We start from the raw sequence: 16454 nt of genomic DNA on the forward strand, positions 1-16454 counted from the left end.
CTCCATTTTCGAAAACGGATCTCTCACGAATCTTAAGTCATGTATCCAGTGTACCGAGGGGTTGCTCGACAGCGAGGACACGGTTTAGGAGATATGTTAAAATCGGCCTTTCGTTCGGTGGCCCCGGTGTTGAAACCGATGGTGACACGAGAATTGCACGCCATGAAAGATGCGGCACTGACACAAGGCAAAGAATTTCTCCAAAATGTCATCATCGACACACAAAACCCCAAAGAAGCTTTCATGAGGGCAGGCAAAAATGTCTTGCTGCAAACAGTTAAAGACCTTTTGGGCCGACGAGAAACACCTATAAATGGCCTGCACGCTACCGAGTCAGACATTCCTACTTCCTTGAAGCCACAGCAAGGACAAGGTAGAAAAAGACGACGAAGAAAACACCCTTTCACCAGACTTCACACTTCTAAAGCTAGAAAGACAAAGAAACGAAGAACCGTTCGAGACCTTGACGTTTTCGATTATTGAGACACAGAGAAAAATGATGCACCGAGAATCTTGCGCTTGTTCCAAGTCGGAACCGGAACTGTTTGCCATGCCCCTCACCATGATGACCATGCAAGGATCCCAATGGGTGGAATTTCATCCCGTCTCCTCTTTGACGGATTCAGCACCTATTGAGTTTGAAATCAAAGGTCAGCCGAAGATTACATCGATCTGAATAGCAGTTACTTGTACTTGAAAGGCAAAGTGATCAAAGCGGTGGACAACACTCCTTCAGGAGTCAATGACAAAGTAGCTCCCGTCAACAATTTTATGTATTCTTGCTTAGTGGAGTGGACTTGTACTTGAATAACAAACTGGTCAGCAGCAGCATGGATACTTACCCTTATCGCGCCTACCTGGAAAATCTCTTAACGTACGGAAAAGAGGCCAAGAATACTCATCTGGATGCTTGTGTGGTATGGAAACCTGACACAGCGGGTGCAAACACGTTTACCGACCAAGCAATTGCACCAGAAGATGACAATCCTCACAATGTGGGATATATAGCTCGACGACTGAAAATCAAGCAAAGTCGTAGCTTAGAACTGATGGATAGTTTGCATTTGGACATGTGGTTGCAAGAATAGCATTTGTTGAACGGGGTGGATGTCCGCCTGAAACTGAATCGTAGCAGTGCCGCATTCCATTTGATGGCTGCTCATGCCCCTTACAAAACTATCATTCAAGAAGCCCGACTTTACGTGCGTCGTGTGGAAGTGTTACATAAAGTGGGAAACGACATCAGTCACACGTTGAGCAGAACGACCGCCAAGTATCCAACACGACGCGTAGAAGTGAAAACGTTCACCATTCCTACTGGACTGCGATCCATGATCGAAGATCATCTGTTCCAAGGGCAGTTACCCAAACGTTTAATCCTTGGTATCGTGAGCAATGCAGCCTTCAACGGAGCCTTCGCTCAAAATCCTTTTGAGCTTAAGCATAACAATGTGTCTAAGATCGAAGTCAGTCGCGATGGCAACACCTTTCGAACCTGACTTTGATGCCGATAAGAAGAATTACTTGAGGTCGTACTTGTCCCTGTACGAAGCCACCGGACAGTTAGGAACCAACACCAGTCACGGCATTACGTACGACGATTATGCAGGAGGCTACGCTTTGTGGGCTTTTGATTTCACTCCAGACCAAGGCAGCGACGAGGGACATTTCCACCCTATAAAATCGGGTCAGATTCGTGTGGAAATTCAGTTTGCTTCAAATCTAACAGAGACGGTGAACGTCATCCTGTATGCAGAATTTGATAATACGATAGAAATCAACAGTTTGAGAAAAGTCATTCTAGACTATTAGAAGCCATGGAAGACTGTTATCCCTCTTTACAAAGTGGAGAAACTTTGGAGATGGAATGTGAGGAGACCGTGGAAGAAGAAGAAGAATCCCAAGACAAAGACGAAGAAGTTATCATGATGAAGTCAAGATGGCCAGAACAAGAAGCCCATTTAGTCTCCTGTTTTGCCAAACAATTGGTCGAAAAAATTACCGAATTGATCAAGAAAGATTGCTATGGATGTCAAAACGATCATCCCAGTCAAATTCAACACGATAAATGCCTGATGCTGAGTCAAGAAGAAAAATTGGACGAGTATCTGGACGAAGCTTGGAGTCTCATCTCGGACGAAGTCGTGTTGCATCAGTGGTATAAAGACTTGCGTGAACATTCTTGTCCACCATTAACCACTGAAGAGATCCATCGTATTGAAGCTCTCCTAAATCAGAGTGGGGAGACGAAATGAAGAAACGGTTATTTGTCAGACATTTTCAAGCAAAAAGTCAGGATCGAATTGATCACTTATTATTACCTGTGAAGAAGAAAAAGAAAACAACCACACAAATAAATGGATACCTGGGAACTTTATTACCTTTTGAGCCACAGCTCGTACACGGCTTCTTGGAATCCTGTCGTCTGTGCTAAAGATGAACTCCCTCATCGCAAACCTCAAGACCATCAAGCTTATGTGATCAACACGGACGACAGTCATCTCCCAGGAACCCACTGGGTAGCCGTCTACTTTCCTCAAGAATGATGTGTGGAATATTTCGATTCGTATGGAATACCCCCTTTGGAAGACGATATCATTGACTTTATGAGAAGAAATGCTCAGACCACCCGATTCAATAATGTGAAATTACAAGGCACAGATTCCTTGGTGTGTGGAAAATATTGTGTGTATTTTCTGCATCATCGCAGCCTGGGCAATTCCTTAGAACATTTAGTGACTCATTTTGATCCTCGTTCTTCTTCTAGAAACGATGTGAAAGTAGATAAATGGTTTTGTGACCATTATGCTTATATTTTGTCTCAAGCTAGGAAACTTAGTGTCCATCAATGGCCTAATGACTTCCAACAGTGGAAATCACAATTTCATTCACATCGTTGTCAGCCCTGTCCAAAATAAGGTGTTAGTTGAAAAAAAATGTTTGTCATTTGAAGAAAAAAATGTTTGATGTTATATTGTTGGATTATTGTTAAAAATGTTAGAGTTGTTTGTTAGTGTTAAGTGATTTTGAATTTAAAAAAAAATTGTTTTGAAGAAAAAATGCCTTTGTTGTTTGTTTGGCTATAGGAATCTTGATTCATGCTCTTGACTTCTTACAATCCCTCTCATGACACTCAATGAACTTTCCGGCTCGAAAACCGTGGAGGGATGTTTTCCTTCACGTCCGCGCTTTGACTTTAAAGCCGGGGTAGCCTCCAGTCTAACGATCCATTGTCGACTCATCCTCCTACGAAGATGTGCTCCAGACTAGCTAAGCTAAACGAAGCCTACGTGAATTTGCATAGGGTCAGACACAGTCTGATACCGAAGCCAGAAGAGACAGAGAATGTGAGAATGTTAAGTCACTAAAGACCTGATAGAAGAGCTCTTCAGAGAAGAAATGAACAGGGAGAAAGAAGAATGGATAGAGAAGTACAGACTTCAGAAACAGCAGAGAGAGCAGCAACAGCAACAACAACAGCAGCAGCAACAACCTGAACCTGACAGAGGCTTTGTCGATTGTCGTATCGACACCAAAGAGTTCTTCTTCTCTTTCCGAAGAAGCAGACCTATCGTCAGAAAGTCTATCGTCAGAGGACGTCGCATTCTTAGAATATAAAAGATCGCCCTATCTTCAACTTCGCACACAAAAAAACCAGCCCTTTTCAGGGCTACCCCAATCTCTAGAAAAGAAATAACAATCGACTGCCTATAATAAGTTAAAAAAAATAGAAGTGCGTGTATAAGTACATGAATTATTTATCATGCTTAGAAAGTGTGTGTGTGTGTGTGTGTGTTTGTGTGTGTGTGTGTGTGTGTGTTTGTGCCATTGTAAGCACTCACGTACGTTTGTGTGGATAGTAGGTTATGTTTTTTGTTGTTTGAAGTGTGGGAATAGTAAATTTGGGTTTGATTTAACTGATTTAAGTATGTGGATAGTATATTATTTGTTTTAAAAAAAAATTTAGAATAGTGATGGGTAGTATAAAAAAGTGAGTGAGTGTTTCTTTAAGTCCGCGCGTTGTTTGGTCATGATCTAGGTAATATAAGTTTTGTCTTAGGGGATGTTTTCCTTCACGTCCGCGCTTTTCGTATAAATTAAAAAATGCTCGGCAGTCTAGCTACCCTTGTTGATTGATCAACACCAGAATGAACACCAGACTAGCTAAACTTCTAGAACTCCAGATGCACCTGGAATATGCCAGGCGCATACTAAATGAACTGGCCGCGGAGGCCATCGTCGAGGAGGGAAGGATGAAAGAGGAGGAAAGAAGAAAAAAAGAAGAGGGAAAGGAGAGAGGAAATTTCAGAATCCCAGAGACAGAAGATTGGGATTCTGAAGCCACTCATCCCGCCTCTGCACTCCCAACAAAAAAAGTAAAAGGAGACTGGAGTAGAAGATGTGTGTGTGGTGCCAGGCCTGGAAGGTGCCATCGTTAACCAGGTGCCCTGGAGTTCAAAACAAACAGCCATTTTCTGGGCTACCCAAACCTTTAGAAAAGAAATAGTAATCCATTTGCCAATGTGTGTATGTAGAGTAGTGTGAATATAAACACTGACTCCTTTTTTCCTAGTGTGAGTGTATGTGTTTGTGTTTGTAAGCGCTCACGTACGTTTGTGTGGATAGTAGATTATTGGGTTTTGTAAGTGCTTAAGTTGGTTTGTGTGGATAGTAGATTTGGGTTTCATTTTAATGCTTTGCGTGTGTGGATAGTAGATTTGGGGTTTGTTTATTGCTGCTTCGCGTATGTGGATAGTAGATAATATGAGATGAGAAAAGTAGGGATGTTTTCCTTCACGTCCGCGCGTTTTAAGTGATGATCTAGGTAATATAAGTTTTGGGTTTTAGGGGGATGTTTTCCTTCAAGTCCGCGCTGTAACTATAAGAACCCACAACGTTCGTCATTCACACCATTCTACAAAGGATAAAAAAGAAGATGGCTTCGAACCACCTTGATAAAATGAAAAAATTGCAAGGCGTCCTGGACAATTTGGGCATGATGGAGCAAATGTTGGTTAACCTAAACGACGATCACTATTCTTATAGTCCCCATCGAGTGAAGATGGAGATCAATAATTTAAGAAAACTAAAGGAAATCATCAGTGATCTGTTGAAAGAAATAAAGGAGAAGAAGGAGGGTGAAGAAGAAAGGATAAGGATGAGAGTATGGAACGAAAAAATTGAAAAAGAAGAAGAAAATGAGAAGAGGAAGAAAGAAGAGGAGGAGAAGCAGAAAGAAGAGAAAAAGAAGAAAAAGGAGGAAGAAAAGAAAGAAAAGAATAGAAAAAGGGTAGGACAGAAAATAAGAAGCTGGTGGAGAAATAGAAGAAATTAGAAGAAACCCAGGCCTTTTTCAGGGCCACTCATATCTCTCGAAAAGACCTTGACTTTCATTGCCTACCCCCATTTTTTAATTTTTTATTTTTAAAAAAATCCCATGTTAAATTCCCCTTGTCCCTAGACAGTCCCACGATTTATTCCCATGTTAAATTCCCATTGTCCCTAGACAGTCCCACGAACTATTCCCCAATGTTAATTCCCATTGTCCCTAGGGTACTATCTTTTTAAACTAATGTTAAATTTTACGTAGTCCCCAGGTTACAACTCTCTAATTTAACATGGAAGTGCCTTAGTCCCTAGGGTATCCCTATTCACTACTTACATGTCTTCTATAGTGACCAAGTGGTCTAAAACGCTTATCGGTACGGATCATTGCCTGGGTTCGAGTCTCGGGTTCGGCCATTGTGGGTATGAGAGAAAGCTTGCCAGTTGCTTCTCGTGGGTCGGTGCTTTTTTCCGGGTTTTTTCCCGGGTTATTCCTCCACCATTTATACTGGCCGCCATGTATAGCCCTATTCTGAGCTGAACAATAGCGTTGAACCCTACAACAACCGCAAACAACAAATCTCCCATAGTAAAAGTGTTGTTAAGTTGGATACGATAACTTATGCAATATCCTTTTATTTTAATTATCCATTAACACCGTTTTTAAAAAAAGCCTCCAAAAGCACCCCATCCCACACCCACATATAATAGCATCCTACGTGCAATAATGGCTATGAATAAAACAAAGATGAAAGATCGTATGGGAAGAAAAAGTAGTATGTAATAAACACGACAGAAATGGATGCATATATCTGAAATCATTTATAGCTCAGAATGAACAAGTAATTTTACCACAAAAAGAAACTCTTGCAGGAATGTACTGATTGGTCGTTTTAGGGCACACCTCCAAATTCTTAAGATAAAGTATATTATGCTTCACATAGCTAATGCCAACACATTAGACAGTTAAAGCAACACCAGCAACAACAAACTAGACAGTTCAAGCAAACTAGACAGTTAAAGCAACACCAGCAACAACAAACTGCAATTATGTTTGCCATAAATGTCTTATAAATAAACTCAGTATAAGCTGCTTCTTCTAGCATCAACAATATGTCACATTTCATCAACAGTTAAAACTTTTCAAGGAAAATAGACGTAAGCGAAATGTGCATGGGTAGACAGTGCATCTATTTTAGGAAATTCAAATACTTGTTATTGATATTTAATACTCTATTATAATTTAATATATATATTTATAAATAAAGGGATATGGAAAAGGGAACACGTAAAATAAATGCCTTATAAATATGCTTGCATCAAATAGATAAAAACATGACTCAAATATGCATGCGTTAAATATTCTGTTCATTTTGTATTACATAATTTGGATCAGCCAACACTGACACTGATGTCGTGGGGCCGCACCGGAAGAATAGTCAGTTCTCCCCATTGTGTCAGGAATTCACTCAAGTTTACAGTGCCATCACCTGAAAAACAGATCATCTATATGACTATATCGCATATATATTCGTGTGCGTATGTGTGTGTTCAGCTTTTCACGCTTAGAATAATAATAATAATAATAATAATAATAATAATAATATTGTTATTATTATTATTATTATTATTATTATTATTATTATTATTATTAACAGTAATATTATCATATCATATCCGGATCTTTAAAATGTTATGATTGTTTGATATTCGTCATATCTCTGCTGCGTACGTGCGTAATTACAAACTACGGGACATCCTTGTCAGGATTATAATATCAGATCAGTGAGACAATAATAAAAGCAACGGCATTTAACTAATCACTGTAGGCACTATTCAACAGTTATGAAAGTAACATTCCACATGTAGAAAAATAGTGCATTACATATAACCGTACATGACATAAGTTTGCTTGGTTCTTTGTTTCTTTGTTTCCAGTGCAATACAGATTAGAGACATATGTGGGGATTTAGTCTCATTTGTATAGTGAATCTAACGGCGATGTCCGAAGACAGTGTCCGGATGCATTTATTCGACACAGGTAAACACTGTTAACTACCAAAGTTTGCGAGCATAATATTTTCGTTAACTGCGCTAGAACAGTTATATTGCGAAAATGTTTCCACAGTAACATCAATAATGCGAGATATTCGACAATTAGTTCATTAGTTATATATGCAAATTTTACCTCCCAAAATGTCATATTTGTTTTATTTTACAAACATTTGTGAATATTATTTACAGTGCTTGAATGAGTTTTCAACCTGTTAAGAAACCAAGAGCTCTATCTAAGATTTTTATTATATCTTGGGCAATCTAGGTAATTAATTATGTTGCAGATACCAGGAAATACAGCAACAAATTATGGGAGTTGTCTTTCTTATTACAATAAAACATAATCTATACAACAGGTGTAACTATAACTGAACAAAATGTAAACACTGAAACCAGAAACATAAATAGACGAAAGACAGTGTATGAACGATAAGAATGGGGTATCCAGAAAAATTTAACAAAGATATCAGACAAATGTTACAAACTGAAAAATAAACAATAAACAAAGAAAAAATAACGATTACATAAATCTGCAGTAACTCAAATATATTTGTGACATTTATTTTAACCGTTATTTATTTTTGAAATTATTAAGCACACCGAATTTCATTAATAAGGATTCACGTTTTAATGCCTTACTTTTTCTTTTCTATAAGGTAATAAACTTCATTTTCCTTTTTGAATTATTCTTATAGTTATAACTAAATAAAAATGGACGAAGCGCTATATCAACCAGATGTCCAATTGGCTATTCTTATCAAGATATAGAAGCCCAGGCCTAGAATTTGGGAAGCCTTGTCTTCCGGGCTAAAGATTTGTCAGACGCTGCGAAGAAAAAGAATCAAGAAAATATTCTTACCGTCCACATCAAAATATTTGAAAATTCCTGGAAGGTCAGCTTCCGTTATTTGGTTGTCATCATTGAGGTCAGCGCGTGCGAATAAAGACTGAGCTTCTTGTGGTCCTCCGATATGGTACACGTCTGTCCAGTCTTTTTCGAATTCTGCAGGGGTTACAATAGTGTCGTCTGCAACACAACATAGTCCAATAATTTTAATATATACTACCAAAACTAGAAATACGTATTCCTGCAGTTTCCTATTCTGACTTTCACCCTGAAGATTCAGCTGTCTGTTCATTGGTGTTGATCTCAATAGTTTTCAAGTTGAGACTTAGGGGCGTAGTCCCTTGGGAGTTATGGATCGACCACCGGGGTCTATATCAGTTGCATGTATACTTCTGTATTTTTCATATCAAGCCAGTGTATGCATGGTTATGTATGGAATGGATCGCAATAATTTCCATGTCATGACCAAGGTGTTGCAACCATGGAGGAAAGGATGGACTGCGGGGTGAGTGAAAACTGCACGTATTAATTTCTCTTCCAATGTCTGATAATTATAGAAAAAGTTAAATAGGGCAGGAATTTTAAACTTTTCACAATTACACCCACAGAGTATCACACCAGGCAATTATCAATGCTTGTGATAAGAAATTTATATTAAAATCCCATAGCCCCTCTTTTCAGTCCAGGTGAGGAAATTAATATTACAAAAGCGCTGGCACAATATTGTTACGATTATGCGGTCTTAAATTAAGTAAACGAAATAAGCAAAGTCAACAAGTTTAGTCAGATCAACAAATAATTTAATTCCCTAGGATACAAGGTGACAATTTAAGATGAACTTACAGGATTGAGTATTTAATGCCGATTAATTCTAAATGTTGTGTAACTAATTCAAAAGTATAAATTGTTCCGCATTAATTGTAATCGTCCTCAACCTCAGTGTCTTGATCTACCACAATAATATAATCCAGAATGTCTTTGAATGAGTACTCATTAATCCCAAAATAGTAGTTTAGTCGCAAAAGTCAACGAATACTTTGAAGTTTTAATGAATAATTTGAAAATAATTCCTCTCAGATTATATCCGAACACAGCCATTCCACAGACAGATCAGAAAGCAGGAATGAATACTTTATTTACAAAAACATATTTATATCCGTCCCCACCTAACATATATAACAATAGCATTTTTCTGAAAAACTAATTGCAGCTTCCAAAATATTGTCAACATGTTCGCCTCCGGAACATCCCAAACTCGTAACAAAAGTTAGATCTTGAATTCACTGTTTAGTAAATATCTTAAATAAACATGAGAAAAATTAGGTAGGCCAAAACTCTAGCCTTAGTCAGGGACAAAGGTCAAGTACACAATATAAATTAAATATGCATAACTATCTACACGCAGAAGAATATAATTGACCTAAATTTCATGTCTCTAGAGCTGATGGTATAGGGGTTATAGGACATTAAGTACGTACGTCTTGCTGGACAGACTGTATATACGTAAACCTGCGCTTGTCTGAAAGCTCAGTGGTAATTAGAACAAAATAATTTTAAAAAAGTAGATATTGGAATAAGATACACAAAAGTTATACTTGGCACGGTCAATTGATAGATGTTAGAATAAAAGTGTCGACCATGTGAATAAAAGTCTAAGTACTGGAAGCAAAGCATGGATGTGGCCATGTTAATAGTGGCACAATATTGGTAAAAGGCCATGGTGACAAAACCACCCTTTTACGCAGAAGCAATAATAGCAACATCTCCAAGATGCTTGTCATGGCAGTATTAGTTGATATCAGGGCAGCTGCATGTTCATATAAGACCATCTTTAATGTAACAAGAAATTTCTGAGGTAAAAGTATCAATGTTTAGGAGACGTAACAGCACTAAGAGGGGCAAGATTTGTAAGGAAATCACCGTTGAGGTCTTATCGGTATCAATCTCACGCAGATCCAACTAAATGTCATTGTCAGTCTTTAAAGCATGATCGAATGTCGAAGCAAAACTAAGTTTTGTTGTCTGGAATTTATACATAATACAAATACTATTAGGGAAAGAAAACCATCACAATGTGGTCATCCATTCACGTAAGTCAAGCATTTGCGACCAGTGGAACTCACAGGAAGATAAGGCATGTATCTCAAAATTACGATCAAACCAGTCATTTAAAACATGTCATCTTGACCCAAGATCAAAATAGAAAAAGCAGAATTTCGAAGAATGGATTGGCTCAGCTTAATGATTGATCATATCTGTGAAAGTATGTCAATCAACTGTTTTGAAGAAGTACATGGAAATTAACAAATTTATATCAAACAGGAAGGTAGACTTTGAGCGACTGTAATGTATGAAGTTCCAAATCAATTATTGTAGTGTTCCAAAATAAATTCCGATAATGAATGTGTCGATGTACCTGTAGTCCTTATTATGCTAATATGCAATTGGCTTGGAATGTATAGCATATACCCATGTACTTAACCCAGATAAAAAAAATACTATTTTCTGGAATTACACTGTCAGCTTAGTGGGTAATTCCATTCTGGAAGATTTTAAGATCAGAATCAAGACTATATCTTTAACACAAATAGAAGTAAATGTGTTTACAGTAAATAATTATATGAATATGTAATCCACTGTCATAGAGAAATATTAATTATGTATTATATTGTTTACAAAATTAATGTCAATAGCCAGGTACACCATTAACTTGATTTTGGACAAAGGTCAAGTACAAAAGTTCAAGTACAAAAGTCAAGTACAAAAGGTCAAGTACACAATATTGATACTCATCACATATAATCCTGTAGAAATGCTTACAAACAACTGATCATAGTCTCTACAAAAAGAAGGGTAGATCACTGTTACAATAACAGTAGGTAGCTGAGCTGATTGGTACTTCTAATTATTATTACTTATCGAATTTCACGATTCTGCACTCAGTTAAGTCCGAGCAACATAGTCAAGCGTACAGTCGTAACATAATCAGTGGGAAGGCGAAAATTAGGTCACTCTCTTTCGATTTTCCCCTAAATGTGTCTTTTATTTTTTTTCTTCATTATTGACTCGAATGGTATAAACTTTGTTTTGCAAAACACGTTGTCCCACGTCCAATCTTGGTCACTCTTGTAGGAGCCGATTGGATAGACAAGGTGCAGGAAATGTAGATTGACTGGATTACGATTGTAAAAATGTAATATTGTTTAAATAGATTATTAAAGATAAAAGACTTACTGTCGGTATCAAAAAGCAGGAAAACACCGTCTAACTCGTGCCGTGTCAAATGGTCATTGTGGTCAGTATCAACCTTGTCAAAGAGAACGACTGCCCTTTGCTCTTCAGACGTGGCTCTACAATGAGATAGTGATCAATTCTAACTGTGCAACAACAATGAAATGTATGTGCTAGAAATATGCATTGACTTATTTCATTATTATAGTATGTGTCATGTGATTGGAAATCAAAGGATTGTGTGAGCTTTCTGTTTAAACATTTAAATAATCATCCAAAAACTAAAGCTTGCACTCTATCTTTGGGTTTCTTTTACGTAAATTGAAACTGTAAATTGAAATGTACCTGCATCAGCCTACTATTTCCGACATCGATAGAGTCAAGAGGAAGATAGAGAGTGAAATGACAGAATACCCTAGGTCAATCGTGCAAATATTACAAAGTCAAAGTATATGGGTACATAATTAAAACAAAGACAAACGTTGTGTTTGATGCTGGCCACTTTCGTGACTTTGTACTGAACATAAATGATCTTAGTGAACCAAATATTTGCTATGTATTTACAGCATAACATAACTATGTGGACAAAGTCTATAGCGTAAACGTGCTAAGAAACTGAACAATGAGACATAGCATATAATACAGACATTTTTTGAGGCTGCAACCGCCGTAACCATGATTGTCATGTACTGAGCAGACTCCACCTAAACTATGTATTTACAGCAATGTAACTTTAAACAAAACATATCAAGTAAAGGTGCTAACACATGGAACACTGAGACGAGCGGTATTATAATACAACGATACTGTAGAAGCCGTATAACCTTGTAGGAGATAACTGCGGACGCAACAGCCTAAAAACCGAATAAATGGAGGAAGTAAAATATAACAACAAATAAAAAATATAAAAAAACAACAATAAATAAACATCATCAACAACAATATAGCATATAACAATTATATACAAGGAGGTATGATGGGGTGGAGGTGGGGAAAATGTCTACAGAACAAAGGAAACACGTCCGCACCCCATAAGGAAGTTGGCTCAACTGAAGCCGCAGTCCTTATCAGAGAGAATCCCTCCGCGCGCTGCCGGAGCGTGAGTATTGCGATTGGCTAGGCAGAACACGTGATTAAAAGCTTTAAATATATTGGCCCTTGACAGCGCGTTACCCGACAAACCTGGCGGGAAATTGTAGACCCAATCACGCATCACATAAATGTCCTTACGCGAGCGTAAATCGTTTTATGTGATGTGTTCTTGCACATATAGAAGAGGGGTGCAAGTTATTGTCAGAACGAAAGTGGATGAGAACGATGGTTTGTATTATTAACTTGTTTGATGAGACTGTAAATTGAAATGTACATGCACCAACCTACTCTTTCTGACATCGATAGAGTCAAGAGGAAGATAGTGAAATGACAGAATACCCTAGGTCAGTCGTGCAAATATTACAAAGTCAAAGTATATGGGTACATAATCAAACAAAGACAAACGTTGTTTGATGCTGGCCACTTTCGTAACTTTGTATTGAACATAAATGATCTTAGTGAACCAAATATTTGCTATGTATTTACAGCATAACATAACTATGTGGACAAAGTCTATAGCGTAAACGTGCTATGAAATTGAACAATGAGACATAGCATATAATACAGACATTTTTTGAGGTTGCAACCGCCATAAACAGAAATACAGCAAATAGAGCTTGCTGTATTTCTGGCAGCCACAAAAAGGAGGGTAGGGCAAAGAACAAAAGTGTCCAGCATAAAAAAAGATAAATGTTGATCAATATATATATATATATATATATATATATATATATATATATATATATATATATATATATATATATATATATATATAGTTGAATGATGAGTAAAAACATTATATATTGGTAATGTTAGCACGATAAACCTTATCAATAAAGGTAAACAAATTCGCATATGATGAATGATAAAAAGAGGTGTATATTGTTTTAACCTTACACAAATTAAATATAAATGACAAATGTGTACAATCCCTAGAATGTAGCTATTAAGAAGTAGATCGAACAGGCACCGAAGGAAGGTCGTGTTCTGGTGACCTTTAGCTTCACCAGTCACATTACATCAGGCAAACTGTTGACAGTGGAAAACGTCATTTGGAACATATGGTTGTATAGGTTAACTCTCCATAAACGTCATTTGGAACATATCGTTGCATAAGTTAACTCTCCATAAAACGTCATTTGGAACATATCGTTGTATAAGTTAACTCTCCATGAAACGTCATTTGGAACATATCGTTGCATAGGTTAACTCTCCATAAACGTCATTTGGAACATATCGTTGCATATGTTAACTCTCCATGAAACGTCATTTGGAACATATCGTTGCATAGGTTAACTCTCCATAAAACGTCATTTGGAACATATCATTGCATAGGTTAACTCGCCATATAACTGAAATCAACGCTGTTTGTCATATGCTCCGAAAAATAAGCGGACAGGGAATTCCAAAGGTCACCAGAACATGTCAAGGTCTCAATATTCCATGACATAAATGGCTGATTTTCTTTTGCAAATGCCTGTTTTACCAGCTGAAGCGTCACTGGTAAAATTCATTTTGAAATAGTAACTCGTTTATCCTCAAATCGCAAAATGCTATACTAGTATTTCGCAAATTAAGAGCTTTAAAAATGAATTAACATTGGTCAAAGATTTCTTTAAGTCTCTTTCCAAAGTGCTGCTAATTTACTATACGTGAACTGTCTTGCCTCAGCATCATACGAGATTGATGGATAACTATGTTACATCTATTTGGAAATATTAAATACAAGTTTTGAAACAAACTCACTATGGCCACATGAGTAGTGTGAAATTGTACCATCCTCTAAAATGTTAACGTGTGTTGCCGAGAGGTCAAGAGGCTTGACCTCTAATATCATAAGTCAATATTTCCCGGACAAAACTGGTCCAGTTTTGTTGTCATTTTCTTGTCCGGTATTGCATAAAGTATGAGTTATAAAATAAAAATAGAAAAACAAAACAGTAACAGAAGAAATCTTATTTATCACAGATATACGTGACCACAGGTCAATTGCCACTCAGTATTGTATACTATAATGTATTACATGCTTAAATTGACGTACTTCTAGAAAAATGCGAGAAATGTATCGGTACCAACTTTAATAACTTTGTGTTAAGAATGCATGCAATGGGTTTACACTTGTAATAATAATAATAATAATAATATCGATATCAATATTAATGTTATTATTATTATTATTATTATCATTCTTATTATTATTATTATTATTATATACTTCATTGTGTTTTTGGACACAGTAGTAAATATAGTAGTGGTAGTAGTAATAGTTGTACCAGCAGCAACAGTCATAGCATAATATTATGCATATTGTAATGAAGATCTAAGTGAAATTCTTTTTAGTAATTTTAAAGACGACCCGCTTGCATTAAAGTAATCTTTTAATTTCTACTTTGAGAGAAACATATTAAAATATGAAAAAAATAACGAGAATTGTTGAAGAACTGGCCGAAATAACATCACATACAAATTATTTCACTTATCCATAACGCTGGACTCCACGGTTAACTCACCTGACGGTGCTGATGAGAAACACACACACAATCGCAAACATCTGAAATGAAATATTACTCTCTGTTGAAGATGATGCAAAATATTAGCATTTTAGACTGGAACGTTACGATCTTTATATTATGTAGCAGTCTGCAAACAGAACGGATTTTAGCGATAATATGCTATATGTTCTCACACGGGCGAATTTTCTTGTCTACAACTGCTAACCATACCGAATAATTTCCCCTTATTAACGTACATGCTGAATCCCTATTTTACGAGTTCACTCTATAAACAGGTATGCTGTTAAGTACGCCAAATCTCACATGTAGAAATTCAAAAGGCAAAAAGAGTACATGTGAATTAATTTATCTTCTTGAGAATATATTTTCGTGTTATTGTGAAAAAGAGATTTTTGTTGGTACTTAAATTCGTGGACTGAGTAAGGGATATTATAGATTTCCGCTGAAGGATTACTGGTCGTTGAGTATTTTTTCTTCTTTTTTTTCAAGTTTAAACGAAGATCATTTACTGAATTCCAAAATCAGCTCAATAGCCAGCTTCAACATAATGCAACTGAGTACTAAGTAGGCAACCTCGATATAATGTATCAGAGTACATAATCATATATATATATATATATATATATATATATATATATATATATATATATATATATATATATATATATATATATACAAAATATTAAACTTTAATGAGACAATTACCATTAAATAAAGTACATTACAAAAAAAAAAAACAAATAGCCATGTTTAAAATTCATAAATTTAAGTGATTTTCAAAAGTGCATTGGTGCTTCATGGACTGTGATTTTCTGTACCTTGTCTCACATGATAAGTGTTATGTTAGATATATTGAAATATTAAAAAAAAAAAAAAAAAACGTGTTTTGCTAATCGACTGTAATAAAGTTAATAACGTTGAAAAAGTGAAGATTAAATAAAATTATAAAAATGAAACACATTTGTTTGAAGTACTAGTTACATAGCTCAAAAATATTTGTATCTACTTACCATTTTGAGCACGTATTGGCGCGATGCAGTATAACAGTCCTGGCTGCTTGGATGGCGTAATTAGAGGTTATCTTAGGTGAATGACGTAGAAACAGATAAGACATTCAAATTTGTGACAGAAGCGCTTCTTTTATTTTGAGTCCAATAAATGTTTCTGAGTTAGCACTGCCTTACGCATGATATGGCTCTGTCTGAATCGGACGATAAGCGTATGATAGACTGAACCGAGCTTAAAAAGGACGATTTTTGTAAGCTTCGCAGTTCGGCCATGCGCATATAACAGCTTCCAGCAACTCTGCACAATAATTTACATTTGCCAAAAAAATATCCTTCGAAATATAGCGTTTTCGCGTTTTAAGTCACGTTTATATTGTTTACGTA

At 36.5% G+C, this 16454-nt stretch overlaps 1 protein-coding gene across 1 annotated transcript; it reads right to left on the reverse strand.

The window, feature by feature from the left end:
* Window positions 1-6682: 6682 nt before the first annotated feature.
* LOC149777883 (uncharacterized) lies at window positions 6683-16184 on the reverse strand. Its single transcript, XM_089938282.1, has 5 exons — window positions 16074-16184; window positions 15061-15101; window positions 11462-11577; window positions 8240-8407; window positions 6683-6815 (listed from the first exon to the last, which is right to left on the reverse strand). The coding sequence occupies exons 1-5, from the start codon at window positions 16074-16076 to the stop codon at window positions 6718-6720; spliced, it is 426 nt and encodes a 141-aa protein (XP_089794408.1). The 5' UTR covers window positions 16077-16184; the 3' UTR covers window positions 6683-6717.
* Window positions 16185-16454: the final 270 nt, after the last annotated feature.

This window comes from Sinohyriopsis cumingii, chromosome 17 (genome assembly GCF_028554795.1).
Source record: "Sinohyriopsis cumingii isolate HCF-2022 chromosome 17, ASM2855479v2, whole genome shotgun sequence".
In the NCBI taxonomy this organism is placed as follows: domain Eukaryota; kingdom Metazoa; phylum Mollusca; class Bivalvia; order Unionida; family Unionidae; genus Sinohyriopsis; species Sinohyriopsis cumingii.